The sequence below is a fragment of the Pleurodeles waltl genome, chromosome 6 (genome assembly GCF_031143425.1).
Source record: "Pleurodeles waltl isolate 20211129_DDA chromosome 6, aPleWal1.hap1.20221129, whole genome shotgun sequence".
NCBI classification, from domain to species: Eukaryota; Metazoa; Chordata; class Amphibia; order Caudata; family Salamandridae; genus Pleurodeles; species Pleurodeles waltl.
The window spans coordinates 1584549868-1584568473 of record NC_090445.1 but is presented as its reverse complement, the minus strand read 5'-3'; the positions used below and the strand labels follow the sequence as shown (position 1 = coordinate 1584568473).

General features: G+C 42.6%; 1 protein-coding gene across 2 annotated transcripts in view; it reads right to left on the bottom strand.

Annotated features, from left to right (window-relative positions):
- Window positions 1–3723: 3723 nt before the first annotated feature.
- The window catches only part of FKBP15 (FKBP prolyl isomerase family member 15), a 353417-nt gene continuing 338534 nt past the window's right edge, over window positions 3724–18606 (bottom strand). For both annotated transcript variants that reach the window (XM_069241370.1, XM_069241371.1), the window contains exons 28-29: window positions 11815–11926; window positions 3724–4147 (exon numbers count right to left, since the gene is read on the bottom strand). In XM_069241370.1, coding sequence (XP_069097471.1) covers window positions 4070–4147; window positions 11815–11926 — 190 coding nt within the window. In that variant the 3' untranslated portion in view covers window positions 3724–4069. The remainder of the gene's footprint in view (window positions 4148–11814; window positions 11927–18606) is intronic.

The following is an 18606-nucleotide window of genomic DNA, read 5'->3' as shown; positions in this document are numbered from 1 at the left end:
GGACCAGTTCCCCATAATTGTCAAATGGCCACGATGATTGTCTATCCCATGAGCGAGGAGTCTGTGGTAATGGTCACTTGTGGCTGTGGGACAGAGACCTATCTACCCAGTAACAAGTTGTTGTTGATCCACCATTTTATTTTGCAATGGATTCCGACCTCTACAAGCACTAAATCCTCTCTCCGACAAGTCATTTGTGATTATTGCCTGGCTAGATACTTTTGTAATGGGTGGGTATTCAAGCGAGAGTTTGGAATTATTTCAGTGGACGAGGCCAGCATCCTGAGCAGATTCATAATCATTATGACTGCCAATGGTTGCATGTTTTGTAAAGGAGAAGCAGCGCTTGAAATGCTGTCACTCTCTCGTTGTAGTAGGCTTTGCCTATCTCTGTGTTTAATATTGCACTCAAGAATGGTTGTACTTGTTGGGGAGAAAGATTCACCTTTTTGGCATGTACTATGAAGCCTAATTTGTGAAGAAGTGGCAGTGGTTGCTAAGCAAAGGCGAGGCACTGTTCTCAGCTGTTGCTCTTCACCAGTCAGTTGTCCAGGTATGGAAAGGCATGAATGGTGTTATAACCAAATGTGCTACAAGAACTGCAAGACATTTTGTAAATTTTTGTGGGGCTGTTGTGACTCCAAAAGAGTATACTTTGAATTTATAGGGATGTCCACTAACTACAATTCTGAAATACCGGTGGTGTTCTGGGTGGATTAAAATTGGCATCCTTGAGATCGAAGGTCACAAAGTAATCCTCAACGCACAGAACGGGGTGACATCTTTTAGCATTGTCATCTTAAAATGCTTGGACTCAATTTATGTGTTTTACAGCCTGAGTTTGAGGATTGGCCTAAGTGTGCTGTCCTCTTTGTTGCAAAGGAAATGGTTCTATCGTACCTTTAGCAGCAATGTCTTTACTTCCTTTTGCAACAGCTTTTGATATTTGTGGCAGCTGGTTTGAAGGTGCGGTGGCAGATTTGGTGGTGTGGTATGGAACTCTAAGTAGAAGTCTTGGTGGACAATGAATAAGTCTCACTTGTCTCTCATCACAGAAGGTGCACCCTTATTCTCCCCCTGATAGGTGTTATGTGATGAGAGGGGAAGGTGAGTAAGTCACTGCTTTGAAGTAGAGGGGCCCTTCCCTCTTGCTCATCTACCCTTACCGCAGCTGATGCTCCATAAGACTTCTTTGGGGTGTGTTTTGATAGTCTGGGTTTCTTGAAAGAACTCCTGCTGTTGAAAGCTAGGGCACAGAGCTGTTGCACCTTTGGAAACTCCTCTTCACCTAATGGTGCTGAAAAACAGACCTGCCACTTTGGATTTGAAGAACCTCCATAGTCTTAGATATATCAGTCTCCTTCTTGGTTTTCTCAAGCATTAAGTCTACTTGAGGTCCAAACAAGTGTTTGCTGTGAAATAGGACATTGAGAACATATGCTGTACTTCCAAGCAAAAGCCTGAGATCCTGAGCAATGCATGTCTTCAGAGCACGCCACTTGTGTTGGTCACACACAAGGCAGTGTCAGTTGCATCAAGAATGTATTGCATATTGGTGTTTGAGTAGGCCCACTAAGAGGGTGATATGCCACTGTGTCCCAAACCCTAAGACCACTCTCTTGCCAGCTGCATCAGCATAGCGTCTTTCCTTGTTCAGTGGCGAAACTTCCCTAGTGTTTTGGGGATAGGCCTTCTTTGTTGTGGTTTGAACCACCAGTGAGTCGAGTGACATGTGGCTTTTGATGTACAAGGAGTCCTCTGGTGCCTCCTTGACCTCCTTCTCAACTCTTGGGGTTACAGCCCATAATTTTACCTAGTCTTTGAAGTTTTGCCAGGACATTTGGTGATGCTTTTCAATATGGGCAAGAGCTGAACTGATCTTTCAGGCTTGGAGAGTGTATCAACCAGAAAGTAATCTTCCTCCTCTACCACATATAGCTTCACCTTTGGGTGGTCATCAGCTCTCTGGATGACAGTGTGGTGTGTTACAGCGTCACATGTCGGTAGGAGTGCAAAGCTGGGTGTTCCTCTGAGTCCAAGCTATAGTTGTGCCAGAGGCAGTCAACATCATCAGCTGGTATAGGCTTCTCATACAGATAATGAGGATCTAGCTCACACTTGTGGTCAGAGTCAGTGTGTGGTGATGGCTCTGGTGAAGGCGAATGAACTGAACACTGCAGTGGAGGTGCAGGAATTACATCCCTAGGTTTTGGGGTTTCTTTTAGGTATAGGGAACATTCTAATATCCTCTGAAATGGCCTCAGGAAAGTGGGCTTACTCTATTTAGGTTCCGCTATGCCATGTTCCTGCTGTGGGGTAACATGTCAGTACTTGTCCTATGTTAGTGTGAATGTACATTTTCCTCTGCCTGACACCAGGCTGCTCCTGTAATTCTAGGGCGGGTTTTGGTTCACTCTGCAACAAATCAGGTGTCGATGTCTGGTTAAAGCCAGCTCCCGCACCGAAGGTGTTTCGCAGTCTTGGGGTCTAGACTGACTTTGAGGTACAAGATCCTATTGTAGACCTTTCTGGAGCTGAGGTATTCTATTGATGTTGAGTGGGCTCAGGAATAGTGTCAAGCACTGGCTGTCAAAATGGGTAGATGCCATAAGCATAGTGTGCGTCCTGGGTGCAAGTTCCCCTGGAGACTGTTGATGCCCAAAGATGTAGTACCCTGGGAACAGATACTCTCCTCTCTCTGGACCAAAGGATACCAGATAGCCCTCCTCACTCTCTGTTGAGTAAATTCTTCAGACGTCTTCAGCACCGAAAGTGGTTGGTGGTTTAGAAGAACTTTGTTTTTCCATTATAAAATGCAGGTAGTGGAGTTTTTTTTAAAAGTTTTTTTTAAGTTTTGGCGTGCCAAATTGATTGATTCCTTGTGGTCACTGTGCAGACAGAGATTACAGACCCTGTGCTGGTCTGACCACGAAAGCTGGCTGTTGCATTTAGAGCAAAATTGGACAGGTGTGTGCTCCTTCACCTACACTCCACGAGTCATTTTTAAATAACCTGTCCTTGAAATCCTCGACTCCGGGTCCATTCCAAAGCAGTTAGGTGTCCTATGGAGTTTGTGTGTTTTGAGGAATGCCATTCTGGTCTTTGGAGTCAAGCAATTGTCCTCTGTAGAAATCAGGTCCCAGAGCTCCAAACACACATCCAAACCCAATGGCAGAACAAAAACATTCTGGGGTGGAGTATCTGTCCTGAGACACTGAGGGTTTTGTGGAGGGATCACGTCACCTCATAACTGAAACCTCTTCTTTAAAGGAAACTAACTTGCAAAGTCCTCATCCCACTCTAGATTACAGATGTGTGCTAGTAAGTGATCAACAGCAGCCTATGCTGCAAACAAATGTAGGAAAGTGTATTTAAAAATGTTTGCTTGTAAGTAGTTTAGCCATGCCCTGTCAAGTAACAAGTAAATTTCACTTTGTGAAATACAGACAAGTGAACAATCTTTTTTGTCACTGATGTTTATCGAGAAATGCAAAAGGGACATGCAAATATAAAGGCACAAAGAATAATAATTGTAATAATTTGATTTTTTGTACATTTAGGAATGTTTTAAAACAATGAACTTTGCAATAGCTTGGATTAATTACATGTAAATTTATATGCATCACTGTTACCGCCTCCATAAATGGGCTAAGTACAGTAAAAGTTAGTATGATTAATGCTACGCCTGAATATTCCACACTGAAAAATACTAGTTTGCAGTCATTTGTACTAGAGTACAAAAAGAGGTTTATTCGGATTAAAAGGACCATCAGATTAACAAAGTTACGGTTTCAAGACTGACTTTGATGAGAACCCAATATCTCAAAACAAAGTTAAATTGTCCTGATTTGTCCTGATCCACTGTCACAGCAGAGTAGTACAACACGGCTGTACACGATCGGCATACAATGACTTCTGTGGACCTCAGGCGAATGCTGCCTTAGAAGCTCACACATGACGGTCTGAGAATGTCTCTTCAGGATCATTGTGCTACGTTAAAAAAGTGCTTTACGGTCCGTGTGCGTGAAGTGCCCATTGGAAAAAAACACAAATTGGGCTCACAGGCTATTCATCCCAGCCAATCCAGGTCTTCATCCTCCTCATCATCCCCAAACAGAGGAGCAGGTGGTGGACGCCCCTTCAAACTCTGAAAGTCACAATAAAGAACAGAAACTGTAAAATTGCAGGCACAATAGCTCGTGGTCATGCATTACCATGGTTTTAGAAATTTATTTAGCCAAGGGAGAAAGACGCATGCAAATGATTCCAGGCATTCATAACTGAGTGCAGATATCACTGATAACTGTGGGTTGTCAATTAACAACAGTAGACATGGTGCTGAATGAACATGTCCAACAAGACTGTGTCACCTTGCTACTTATTTTTCAACCTTTTGGAAGCTGGGTACTATTCTAGATTTTTATGTTGTACATTAGGGTTGGAAATAACATTATTATTCAAACTAAACCTTTTGGGTGTGCACTATATTGCATGGTCAGTGACTTATGACACTGTCATTTTTAGTTATAAAAGTAAATCACTGTGTATTGGCTTGTTTTTATTGTGGCGCTACAATGGGATTTGTTTGTATCAGTATTTTATTTGGCTAGTTATGCTGCAGCAAAGTGTATCAGCATTAACTAAAAGGTAGGCTTTCTGTCAATGTTGAAAGATTCTGTTGTTCCTCAGTATAAAAGGACCACGTAGCATTGTTGAGTTCTCTCAACACACAGCACTTAGTGGGGCCTCAACAAGCTTTGAAGTGTACTAAGGGCAACAAATCAGCTTTTTCTTATATTGTGGCTGTAAGTGGAGGCTTTTGTAGGCTATGGTTCTGGCTGTATTAGCGTTCTTTCTCTGGAGGATACATATGACCCCGGAAATGGTGCTGTGGCAGTCAAGGAACAGAGGGATGCTATATAGACCTTCTGATCCAGAATGTCACCTGTGTGCCTCTTGGAAGTTTGTCGGATCTGCTGTGTTCCACCTGGACACCTCCCAGTCAAGTCTTACAGCTCACATGGTCAGATTTGGGTGTTCATGGCTATGTTAGCATGTGGCTTTGTGGCAAGATTGAGTCTCTGGTCTTTGCCCCTGAAACCTATCACTGTCTGCTCACAGTACTTGGGTTTGTTGAAAGCTGGGCAGTGGATGGGGTGGTGGTGGTGGTGTGAATGCTCACTTGCTAATATTTTAAATTTCCCCTACACTGAATCAGAATGTACCAACTCTAAATCTGTTGTGAATATATTCCCACACTGAATTAGTGTCTAACAGAACTAGCTGTGTTTTGAATAACCAATTTACCTATCATTTAAAGAAGGGCAAAACCTTAAAACCAACCAGTTGAGTTTTATTGAAGACCATCATGGCCCACTGGCCCAGCTGTCAAATCTTCAGAATTTAGCTGGTTATGGTGAGCTAAATATTAAAGCCAGATCCTCAAAAGTCACGCTACAGACAACAGTGCTTTGCAAACAACCATAATCCAAGGATGGGTGGATTAACATACTGCACAGCAGTTTGTCTACCATGTAGGTAGAGCAGCTCAAGTCTTTTTCTGACATTTTTTTAAGGATGCCCTGGATATTTTCCCCACTCAGAGTAAACAGGTAATTTGTGCAGAAAGTGGTAGTGGTTGGTAAGGGTAGTTCTGTAAGACATACAAGGATGAAGGAGGGATATTATCTTGGAAGAGTGCACTCCTTACTGCCCTCAAGAGAGGCAACTTGGACCATTCCCACAACTCGGCAATTGTTCAGTAGTGCTGATGTTGAGTACCCAGTATCTCTGTTGGGTGAGGGCCACCGTCTTTCCTAGGTAGCAAAAGCTATCACCCACCACCCGCAGCTGAGTCTCCTCCACCCCTCTGGCCCACTGCAGCTCGTATGGGTACGAGTGTTCATCTTTCAGCCCGATGCTTCCTCATAGATCCCCAGGATTTCCATGGGTTGCAGGATGGTGCCCTGAGGTCTCTAAATGAAGAGGAGCATATTGTCCACTTACAAAGACGCAATCTTCAGCTCCCCCAGTCTCCTTCCACCCAAAGCTGTTAAGTCTAGTGTACACCCATATAAACTCTGCTACAGGCTCCATCACAAGAGCAAACAATAAGAGGAAAAGCTGGAAACCCTGTCTGGGTGACCCTTTTTATAGGTATTTACTTCAACATGGCTTATTTCATTCAAACCTGGGCCCATAGTTCTGTGTACAATATGGACAACTATCTCCTAAACTTGGGTCCAAATTGCATTCGGTGGAGGACTGCCAGCAGACAGGGCCAATGAACAGTATTGAAGGTCAGTTCTATGCCCACCAGAAGTGCAGCATCTCTTGATAGTTCGTCAGCTTGAGCCAATGCTTCATGCAAGCGGTGAAGGCAATGGCTAATGGTCCTGCCTGATAAAAAGCCATTTTAGTCAGCATGCAATACTGGGCATATCAACTTTGCTGAGGCAAGTAGCCAACAGTTTCTTTTTTATATTTTTATTTGTTAGCCAACTCAAGCCTTTATTTTGACTTTTTGCTGGAATACCCCTGATGTTGTGGGATTTTCTATAAAGGTTGGTATTTGGAATTTGTGAATGGCCAATAAACATTAAAATAAAATAACAGTTTAGAAATAACTTACACACAATCTCTCTCTCTTAAAATTGCATGAGGTATTTTACCCTAAAGTTAGCAATGGCGCATATCAGTTTGAACTGGGCACAGACTTTCACACCTCATATGTTAGTCATTCCTTCTTATCAGTTTCATCTAGCTGGTAGTCTTTCTACACAATGTGTCATAAAGGTGATCATTCTGAGGTGATCCAGCATAACCTACCAGGATCTGTTTTCTCACTGGTTGGTCATCACAATCCACAGCCTTATAAAAATCTTTAAACCCACTTTTGGCCTGATGCTTTCCATCTCATGTGTGAAGATATACCTCCCCATTCTCCAGTCCTGCACAGCTTGTTCAAAATGTCAAACTTGTAATCTAATAGTGCAGGGAATGATGTGCAGGACCCACATTTCCAAGTCAGTCTAAGATCTCAAAAACCATGCTCAGTAACACAATAGCCCTCACAGCTTGATGACACATGATGAAAAATAGGTTACTCCTCTGCTAATTCAGGGCACCAGTATGGTATTTTTTTATATTTGCTAGGCCACAACTGATCACACCACTGTTCATAGCAATCATTCTGTTTCTTGGTCCACAGCGTGAAGCTTTTCTGGTATGAGTGTGTAGATGTATAACTTTGTCATTTTGCCAATCAATAACAAGGAACGTGGCTGAACAGAAGCTTGGGCAGGAGTTCAGAAACCATGCTCGATTAATATGAGATCTCTAAACACAGTTCGGTTTATTTGTTTTACTCTTGGGAGGGTGAGAGTCCATCCAGTCTGAAAATCCACAGATACTGCAATCATAAATGTGAACTAGCTCAGATTTGGCAGTGTTGTCACCTGTGGTTCTGGCTAAGATTCTTAAAGATAATTGTTTATGGGTGATATGCCTTTTCCCTCAACATCGCTTAGGCATGACTCTCACCTCACACTACAGAGGGTTTTGTCCTACCTGTATCTTCAGTTTGTTGGGCAATACAGTAGGTGTTAGATTTCTATTCACTTTTTGCACAAGACCCTCCTTCCCTACTTCGGACAATAGCCTGAAAAATTTATGTTGTCTGGAACATCCACACTGCTGAATTCCATTGGTTGGAGATCTGCAAATAAATTTATGGTTAGACCAGCTAATTGATAGGATAGTTCAGGGATTTTCTCACCAGTCCCAGTGACAACCTGATTTTCAACTGAATCAAATAATACTTTAAAATGTTCCATAGCTTCTGCATCCGGTTTGGAGGCAGCTTCTTTAGCAACTGCCTACTACTGTGTGCTGCTCACCAACAGTTATGTGCTAACGTCATTCAACTTCTTTAGATTTGGTGGTCCCTCCATCTACCACATCGAGGCCAATGGTCACCCTCAGGCCAATATTTGTATGAAGGAACAATCATGCATTTTTACATGAAATTTAGTCTTTTCCTTCCAGCCATGGTACTCACAATTGACTCTGGCTACTCACTCACCAGCATAGTCTCATTAGTTATCCAAGTAGCCTCATGCATTCCAAGCTGGTGAGAGCACTATTTTGCAAAATGGCGTGCAGTGATATTACTGTCTGGTACCATGTATTGAAAATCATGACCATGGTAGGCCAACAACGGATGTAAGTCCAGGTCAGAATGGCAACAGCTGAGATGCACAGGAGTAGACAGACTTGTGGAGGCATTGCTGTCACTGGTTCCCACCTTTAACCCATAATCTAAGAAAGTACAATGAGAGACATCCCAGCCAGCCATTGAAGCAATCGGTCAGTCATCTTCTCTCTACCTTCAGTAATACTGAAGCTCTCACACTTAGGCTCTCTCATTCCATGGAGACAGCGTAATGGTCAGAACCGGACGGACACAGAAGGATGCACCTATCCTTGACTGTGATCCTTTGACTTTTTTATATGATAGTGTCCGGCACAGCCTGTAGGCCCTTCCCCTTGCTTCTCACCAGTCTTCATTCTACAGCCTCCAAGTGATGGATCCTGTGACCGAATTCGAAGAGCAAAATTAGTTAGGCATAGCTAGACATCAGAGACACAGCTTCGGTTAGCACCAGGTCCACCACTTCGCCATACAACGTCCAGCTGCTCCACTTTATCAGTGTTCCCCATTCCAGAGGGGACCCATCCCAAAGTACAGTGGACTACGCAGGAGTGCCAGAGAACAAGCAGCACTGGCTGTGCCACAACACCAACAGAGCACACCAGCAGTGCCCCCGAGAGTGAACCTCGGAGATGAGAGGACATCCACCATGCCACCACCTAGAGAAGAGATAGTTGAGCTCTGTTCGCTGCGGCTTCTGTCGCCAGCAAATCCATGCTATGTGTTGTGTAGCCAACACCTTAGTCAGAATTTTAACTCTGAGATTCATAAGGGAACTAGGGCAAAACAACCCGTAACCTTTCTGGCGTTTGCCAGGCTTAAGGATCACTGTGATGGTTGGACACCCTGAGGTCTCGAGGCAGTCTCCAGTGGTCAAAGTCGTCCTGGTACAGCAACCGGAGGTGTGGAATAAATCAAGAACTCTAGGGGAATCCCATTCAGGCCTGGGGTCTTCCTGGTGGACATATATGAGATCACCTACTGGATCTCCTCAGCCACGACTGGAAGGTTGCAGTCCCTACTCTCCATGGCTGAATGTCTTCGCAAGGGCAGACTGAGGATAATGCAGTTGACCTGTTCCGTGGGGAAGGAAGTTCTCTGCAGGCATAAAGGGTTTGGAATTGTGAGGCAAATTCCCGTGCCAGGATGTCTGTCCCCCTTATTGTCATGCCCTCTGCCTTTCTCAGCTCAGCCACAAGACAACACAGACGGCTGGCAGAGAGAGCCAGTATACCAGCTTACACGCTCAATCAGAGGCCAGAACAGGGGGTCTGTTTTCCGAGCACTACTTGGAGTTGTAGTTTTGCTCAAGGCACCAGAGGCAGACAAGGTCAGGGTCCGTAACCGACATGGCACATCGACACAGCCTTCCCTTAACTTTAAAAGGAAAATGTGACTCTGTGCTTTGCTTATTTAAAAATGAACTCAAGGTGAGCTACTCTGAAGGTGTCTGGGAGCTACTGGTAACTTGTGATCCACTGGCTGGCTGGACACACCTGGACTCCAGAAGCTTTTGCCGAAAGGCAAACTGAGCTCGATTAAGTCTACGCTGTGTAAACAGTGAAAGAGGGACCAGAGCCATCCGGTTAAGGCATACGATCTCGTCTTTGGGATAGAGCAGATCGCTTTCCCTACTTTTGGAGCACCTGTATATTTAAGTGAAGGCTCTTCATCGAAGCGCTGTTTTGAATGCCTCCCAAAGGAAACTGGGGGAGGAGCCTGCAACTTTCTTTCATTTAAATTAATCACTGATGATTGTTCGGATCTGCTCCGTGAATTCACCATCTACAAACCACCATGCATTCAAGCTCCCCAGTCCCTGGTTCTCCCAGCCTTCCACCTCCGACTGTCAGCAGTACCCCGGAGTGACCTGAAAGCCACCTTGGGAAGATTTGCATTTGTATAACAAGTGAAGAATGATTTCAATTAGTAAAGAGTTATGTTCTGTTATAAGAATAATGTTGACACAACAAACACAATTTACTATGCAAGAACTAGAATCAAGGCAGTGTGGCTATTGCCATATAGAATGAGATGTATAAATTGATGGTCAAATGGGGTACGCATTTCTCTGTGATTATTGAAGGCCTCATTATCAGCAGTTCTTATTGGGCAATATACCTAATCCTCTATACAATACAATAAAGCACCCTCTGTGACTAACGTTCTCAGCATTTCAGGATGATTATAAGTATAGACTCTTAGCTCTTGGAAGTTACAAAAAATCCAAGACCTCTAGTGCCAACAACCCCCTGTCCCCTACAGGCCTGACAAAACTAACCCCCTACCAGCTTTCAAAAAACAACTTAAGATAAGGCTGTTAGGCGCTTCTAGAGCCACAGCATTAGCATTTTTGCTGACATTTTCTATATGCTTTACATACTGTTTCTTTATTGGTTTAACTGTTTTTCTTGTTGGGTGCATCATCTCTCTCCCCTATCATGATGTGATCTGTATTGCAATCTAGTTATAGGAAAAGAGAGTAGACACCCATTTAGTCTCAGAAGGCTATATAAATGTTCAATGAATAAGTCCATATCTAAATAAATGAATATGAGGGTGTGGTAAAGAGAAGAGTAAGGAAAGTGCAATTTGATGGAAAATGAGAGGGACAGTGTAGAAACGGAGAGATAAAACACAAAATGTTAAGAAAGAGGACAAAGAAGAAAAGGCGAAATCGATAAAAAGAAAAGTGGGGGATGTGGAATAGATGAGCAGAGGGGGTGGAACAAAAAAGGACGGTGAACAAGACTGATGCAAAAAGAGGCAGTGGAGAAATTAAGAACACTAACAAGAAAGAATTAGGAGAGGAACTTGTGGCGAAAGGACTGAAGATATTGGAGAGCAGGAACAATCGACAAAAGAAAGAGGAAAGGTGGGGTATAGGAAGATCAGTAGCAGAAGTAAGGCAGAGTAGTCAAAACTACTGAAGAGTACAGCTGATGAAAGAATAGAGAGAAGGGAGAAAAGCAGTAAAGTATGAAGGCATATAGTACAGTTAAAATATAACTAAATAATGAAAATTGATGTAGCAAGGGAAGATTACTAAGGAAAAGTGAGCCACAGCACTGAAAGGTTGCATATATCAAGGCTTGGGTCAAATGCATCTGGGCACCAGAGACAGTACTCAAGAGGATATAGCCTATAAAACGGGGTCCATTCTTGGTCTGCAGGGTTCAGATCCATGGCAGATGTGCTCATCTTTACCACAGTCATTGGTTAGCCTTACAAATGGAAATAGATCTGTCTTGCTCAATGGAAATCATTGGTTTAGAGCATTTATTGCTACCATGTTGAAGCAGCATAGACCCACACAGGGTAGTACTAAGAGGTAAAGCTAGATCTAATTCAGCAGAATGTCCGTGTTAATCTTTTGAATGAAAGTGTAGTGCAGGGTTCTCATCTATGAGTAGGTGAGGACAAACCTTTCTTAGGTTTCCTTCTGGATGAACTTAAAAAATATGTAGGGCTATCCTGGTCAGGCTAGCACAATATCTGGCTCTGCCCCTTGTGGAATGCTTAAAAACAAAAAATGGCTCGGACTTGCAGTAAGGAAGCACTCATCACAGTTGATTTTCACAAAAAAGATTGATCTTTCTTACCATTTCTTCATCCTCTTCCTCGTCCAGTTTGGGGGTGAGAGCAGGTTTCAGTGGTTTCGGTGTTGCAGTTTTAAACAAATCATCCTCATCACTGTCTTCATCATTAAGAATACTAAAGAAAATAAAAGTAGTCTGGTGACAAACTCTGGGAGGAGACCCAAAAAACATACCCAACTTGCCAGATCCCTTAATACATAAAAAGGAACATTAGGAGTGGGTTTCAATGCACCCATGCACAGGAGTCTGATTATATTACATGATGTGGCAGAAAATGTGAACTAAGCCTGTCTTTAACAGTTATCTGTTATAACAGTGTACAATATTTACCACACCCCTACTTTTTATTTATTCATCTCCTCACAGCTCTTTTCCGGCCCATCAATTCAGTTCAATTAACTCAGTCTTCTTTCCCTTTCTCCAATCATCCATCTACTCAAACATGATTGTTGCTCAATACCACACCAAATCGTCTGTCTCTCCATTTCTCTGCTCATTCAAGTTTGTTTTTTGGTTTAAAGGCCATAAGACATGACTAATATGTTGGCTACTGTAGAAAAAAATGAATAGCAGCATATACATGTTTTGCTATAACAATTCCAAAACAGTGCAAGTTAGAAAACTTTTGTAGACGGGCTTACAACACATCTTACAACTTTAAAGGTCAAGGTAGAAGACAGCAGTGGCAAATACTCTAAACAGTCCATACACTGCTTTTAACCGAGAAATACATAAGTTACTGAGCAGATGCAGAAAAAGAATCACAAGAGGTCTCTAAATTCTTCTTCATTTGTTCAAGGCTGTATTGACAATTTTTATGACACCAAATTGTGCTCTTGCTCAGCTTCCTCAATACAGTCAGTGGTGCCATGGTGACATACTAAGTATGCGTCATAATCTAGCCAAATGTAATTGGGGGTGCTCTTGTGGATATGCAAGGACCCTTTTATTTTCCTTTTGTTATTTACATAATTCAATGTCCTGACCCCAGATAGCCTAACTGGAAGGTAAACTCCTCACCCACCAGATAGAAAACCAGCATTTATCCATTAAGAGGGCCAACTCAATGGATCATACGCATCCCAGTTTCTTAGGCAACTGTCCCAACAGGATGACATCTTGGGGTGGCTAGCCCCACAACCACTGTGGTATAAGTAGGTCATCAAAGACCCTGGACCAGAGCCATTGTGCCACCAGGTACGATCAACTTAAAAGCAAAAAGTGAAATACAGGGTCCCTGCACCTTATAGGGCAAGTAAGACAGCTGCCTTCAGGTGAGATAACTCTAAATGGAAATTCTGAATTTATTTAAACCAAATAATAATGGGGACAGGCTATGCTCACAGACGTTTCTCAATTACAGTCCATATCTACCACCTAATTCTTCTTGGCCATAAATAGCGAAGTGAAAGACAACTTTTGTTAAAGCCTATAGATGTTATACACCAACAGTGAACACCCCACATTTGTGAGAAGGAAGTGAAGTAGTCTGTTGGTCAGCGTTCCTGTGAGATGGAGGATCAACATGCCTTCAATCAATATACTAAAGTAGTGTACTCAAGTTATTCCCCAACATTTGTACCAAGGAATCCATAATTTTAAGGACCCAGTTCGCAAGAAGGTCCACCTTCCTTACCAAGCTTTTGTCTGCCTACTCTCTACAACCTACTTCACTTCACCTGGTTTGAAAGGTTAATTATGTCCAACATGCAAGGTGCATACAGCCTAAATGCTTCTTTCATAAAATTTTTTACACCTCTGTATTCATATCAATCCCCTGCTGGTTCTGAGAGCTAGAGATCATGCCCCCCTCAATATGTGATTTTTTTTCCAAACAAGGGTAATTTACAAACATGACTGAATTCGCAAATTTCAGGATGGCATGAAAAAATAAATACATTCAAGCCCTTTATTGGCCAATCACATCTCAAGAGAATTTTAGATATGAGTGACATAATTCACTAATTTGCTTTGTAAATTCAATGTTAAGGATTTAGAAAAGCATTACCCCTTTGAAGCCCATTCAATTCACATTTCAAACAAAAATATCACAAAAACTACTTAACGGTTTTACATCAACCCACAAAAGCAGGCTTGCTGAGTAAATTCCACTTTCATGACAAGATTGGTTGGTGTAAATCTTTGGTGTAAGAATCTATAACTCATGCCGCAAAGTAACTATGGGCAACACGTTACATTTTCTTAACATAAGTATAACTAGAACTGCTGAATTTCTATGGTTTTGTATGGGTAAAAATTCAACCTACCTATAATGGCCCTGTAACCTTTGGTTGTTTTCAGTTACTATATATTACACAGATGTTAAAGTTAGGTTCTGGATTTACTCATAGAAAACCATAAAAATTGAGCAATTCTAGTTATTTATTTAAAGTAACTATAACTCACACCCTAATAACTTGTGCCCTCGCCATGCACTGCTAATTACCCCAAATTACTACAAAATATGGAAGAAAAAACTGTGCAGGGCGATGGCGCAAATAATTAATAAAGAATTGTGCCTCGGGGAGGTGGTGGTCCCCAGGGCTGTGGGGCTGTGGGGATCCACACCCCACCCCCCTCCACATTCAAAGCCCCAAGGACCTGGTCTACCCAGGGGCTTCATTAAAAACAAGCGCAAGAGCTCGTGTTTTGTTTTGTAATTTTTGCCATGGATTCGCAACTCCCTTGTGATTTTGAGGTAAACATTTTTAAAGTGCTTTATAGCCCTGAGCTAAGGGATCAGGGTGTCCCTAGCCTTGCCCCTTTTCTTTGTTCTTAATCTTTTTTTCTGGGTCTCGGCTAGTCTCAACATGGCTGAAGTGTTGGCGGCCAAATAATTCTCAGCACAAGATCAAGAGGAGTTGCGAAGCTTTCGCGTCCCTAAAGATACACATTTGGATCTTCTTTAATATCACCTCACCCAGGCAGGACGGACATTCCAGGGCGAGGAGCTTCAAAGGCCTAACCTCCTTTGTAACGCGACACAAGACTCTCCAGATGACAGAGATGATCAGCCCCCCTGTCCTGACCCAACTTTTGGAGGCAGCAGAGGACAGAAAATTAGGCAGAGTAGGAGATGTGCCCACTTCATGCCACTACCACCCCAAACGTAAACAAGCTGAAGTGGATATCCCTTTTTAAATTCCTCCATCTTGTTTGGAAGGAATTAGGCCACTAGGGTTAGGGTTATGCCCACTTCCCAACAGTAGTGGTCATAAGAAGGGTGTAGTTACCCTAAAGGTGGGCAGCCCAAAGGCTACCACCTGGCACTCCCTGTAACACCCCTAAATTGAGTATTTAGGTGGCACCCCTGAACCCTAAAACTCAGAACTTGACGACCTAAGAAGACACAGGTAAACAAGAGTTGCAGCCACAGAAGAGGAAAAGAAGAAGCAGCTGACCACGTTGGACTGTCTGCTGACCTCAAAGGACTCAGCACAAGAAGTCGACTCATCCTGCCTCTCCCACAGGCTGCTGCTGAGAGAAAACCTGACACCTCCAGCAACCACTGCAGCCATCGCCCCTGACCTGATCCAAGGTGGGTCACTAGTGTCAATTTCCCCCGGCTTCTAGGAGTTCAAGTCCACCCTGGGTCCACCCCTATCGCTCTCCCCGATGATGCCTGCAGCCTTAACACGCAGGACCCCCTGACCACAAGTGCTCCTGGATGAGAAAACCCGATGTTTAAAGATGCCACTGGGCACAGGAGAAAAGGACCAAAGGTACACCTACGTCCCGGAGCACCCCAAGTCTACTACTTAACTGCTTGTTGTCCCCAACTGGCTTCCCATCCAGAGTCTGCAACCTATTTGTCACGAGGTCTAACACTCATTGAGAAGCGTTGGGCACCCAACGCCTTACTGCACCTCTGTACCCAGCCACCCAGTGCTGCCCGGTGTGACCTTCTGGTGTGGTTTTCATCAGTGGTCAGTACTTAACTTTGCTGCCTGAGCTCGACCTCGAAAGTCGTTGTTAACCCTGTGTTTGCAGAACTTTGTTTTCCTCCATAAGATAACATTGAGAGAACTCAGAAAATTGCTCTTAGTGTTGATTCTGTAACTGCAAAATATTTATGCTTAAAATTTACCTGCTTATTATGAAGTTCTTGGGCTTGAAACATATATAAAAAGAATTTTGATTTTTCTAAATTGGTCTCAGATTTATTCTTTGAGTGGGTCTCTAATTATTTGCCTCTGTGAGAACAACAAATGCATAGCACCACCCTCTTATAAGCCTAACTGCTCGCCCACATTACCACAATAAGAGCATTACTATACCTACTTTTGTCTCTGCAAAGCCAATTGGGGATCCACTGGATTCTCTGCACAGTGTACTTCATTTTAGTGCACTATATGGAGATCCAATGTCATATATATATATACATATATATATATATATATATATATACATATTATTCAAGTTAGTTATTTAAAGTAACTATAACTTGCGCCCCCGCTAAGCAGTTTTCTTATCAATAATTGTATTGCAAATGTTGCAGTGATAATATCAAAGATGCCATACAAGATGTCATGTGGAGTAATTAGCCGTGCATGGCAAAGGCATGAGTTATAGTTACCTTAGGGAAGGAGTTGTAGTTACTTGAAATAACTATCCTAACAATAACGTCCCTGTAATCTTTGCTTTTTCAGTGAATTTCTCTGTTATTCTTTTTAAACATCAAGTAACCACCCAACCCCGTGTCGCGTACAGGTTTTGGCAGTGTGTAGCAGGGGTTGGCGACAGTGCCTGTCTGTCAGTGGATCTGTGAGTGTGTGCGTGAGTGTCTGAGTGGGTCTGAAAGTGGGTGTGCGAGTCTATGAGCGGGTTTGAGTGGGTGCATGTTTGGGTGAATGAATTAGAGTATGAATGAGTGTGATTTTTTTTAAAGATTTTTTTTTTAAGTATTTGCATATTCTCGAATTTCCTTGAATATTTGAGGATATTCTCGAAAAATTTGTGAATATTGTGCATGGTGAAGAAAAATCATTTTTTTGACCCTCAAACAGCTCTATATCACACCCCTGGTGTCACGGTACCTCCACCCTGACCCCTTATACCACTTATTTCTATTTTCAGCCCTGGGGACCCTCTCCCATAGCATAAAATGGCAGCTGCAACTTTCTAGTCAGGTTGTGGGCAGCCAACTGTAGTGCTTCTATGTGCGTGTGCATTCACAACTATTCGCGATTTATTCTCGGCCAGAGATATACAAATTTGGATTTTCCTTAATTTCCTGTAAACTACTGAATGGATTTAAACTAAATATCCAAAAGTAAAATCTGTGTACCGAAAGCTACCTCTCTGCCAAACTTGGTGTAATTCTGTCCAGCGATTGCTATGGGAATTAACATGGGAAACACACATTTTTTACCCCTCCACTATTTTTCTCGGCACCCGATTGGTGAATCACCCCGAAATTTTCAATGCGCAACAAGAATCACCAGCACACTTTTTTTTGGCAATTTTCATGAAGATTCGTCAAACGGCTTCAAAGCTATAGGGAAGTCAAATAACGTTTATTCAATGGAAATACAATGCTAACTATAACTACCTACTGTGATTGCCAGTAGGTTTTTATATAAATATATATATATATATATATATATATATATATAATGTCACTTACCCAGTGTACATCTGTTCGTGGCATGAGACGCTGCAGATTCACATGCTGTGCACTGTTCCTGCCATCCAGTGTTGGGCTCGGAGTGTTACAAGTTGTTTCTCTTCAAAGAAGTCTTTTCGAGTCACGGGAACGAGTGACTCCTCCCTTTCGGCTCCATTGTGCATGGGCGTCGACTCCATCATAGATTGTTTTCCCCGCAAAGGGTGAGGTAGGAGTTGGTAAAGTGAGGATACTAGAGGTGCCCATGCAATGGAGTAGAAATGTATTTACATAGTGTGTAGTAAAATAATATTTATTTACATATTTACAATTTTCATGCAACTATAAACGGCTACAGGCTCCAGGGAAGGTGGGAGGGCGCATGTGAATCTGCAGCGTCTCATGCCACAAACAGATGTACACTGCGTAGGTGACATTTTCTGTTCGATGGCATGTGTAGCTGCAGATACACATGCTGTGCATAGACTACAAAGCAGTAATCGCCCCAAAAGCTGTGGTCAACCTGTAGGAGTTGAAGTTGTCTGAAATAATGTTCTTAATACAGCCTGTCCTACTGTGGCTTGTTGTGTTGCTAACACATCTACACAGTAATGCTTAGTAAAAGTATGAGGCGTAGACCAGGTGGCTGCCTTACAAATTTCTGTCATTGGTATATTACCAAGAAAAGCCATTGTGGCGCCCTTCTTTCTAGTGGAGTGTGCCCTTGGTGTAATGGGTAATTCTCTTTTAGCTTTAAGGTAACAGGTTTGAATACATTTAACTATCCATCTGGCAATGCCTTGTTTGGATATAGGGTTACCTGCATGAGGTTTTTGGAAAACTATGGCCAATTGTTTTGTTTTACGAAATTGTTTCGTTCTGTCAATGTAATACATTAGTGCTCTTTTTATGTCTAATATATGCAATGCCCTTTCAGCTACTGAGTCTGGTTGTGGAAAGAAGACTGGGAGTTCCACAGTTTGGTTTAGATGGAATGGTGATATGACTTTTGGTAAAAATTTTGGATTTGTACGGAGAACCACTTTATGTTTATGTATTTGTATAAAGGGTTCTTGAATAGTAAATGCTTGTATTTTACCAACTCTTCGAAGTGATGTGATGGCTATTAGAAAGGCTACTTTCCAAGCTAGAAATTGGATTTGACAAGAATGCATGGGTTCAAATGGTGG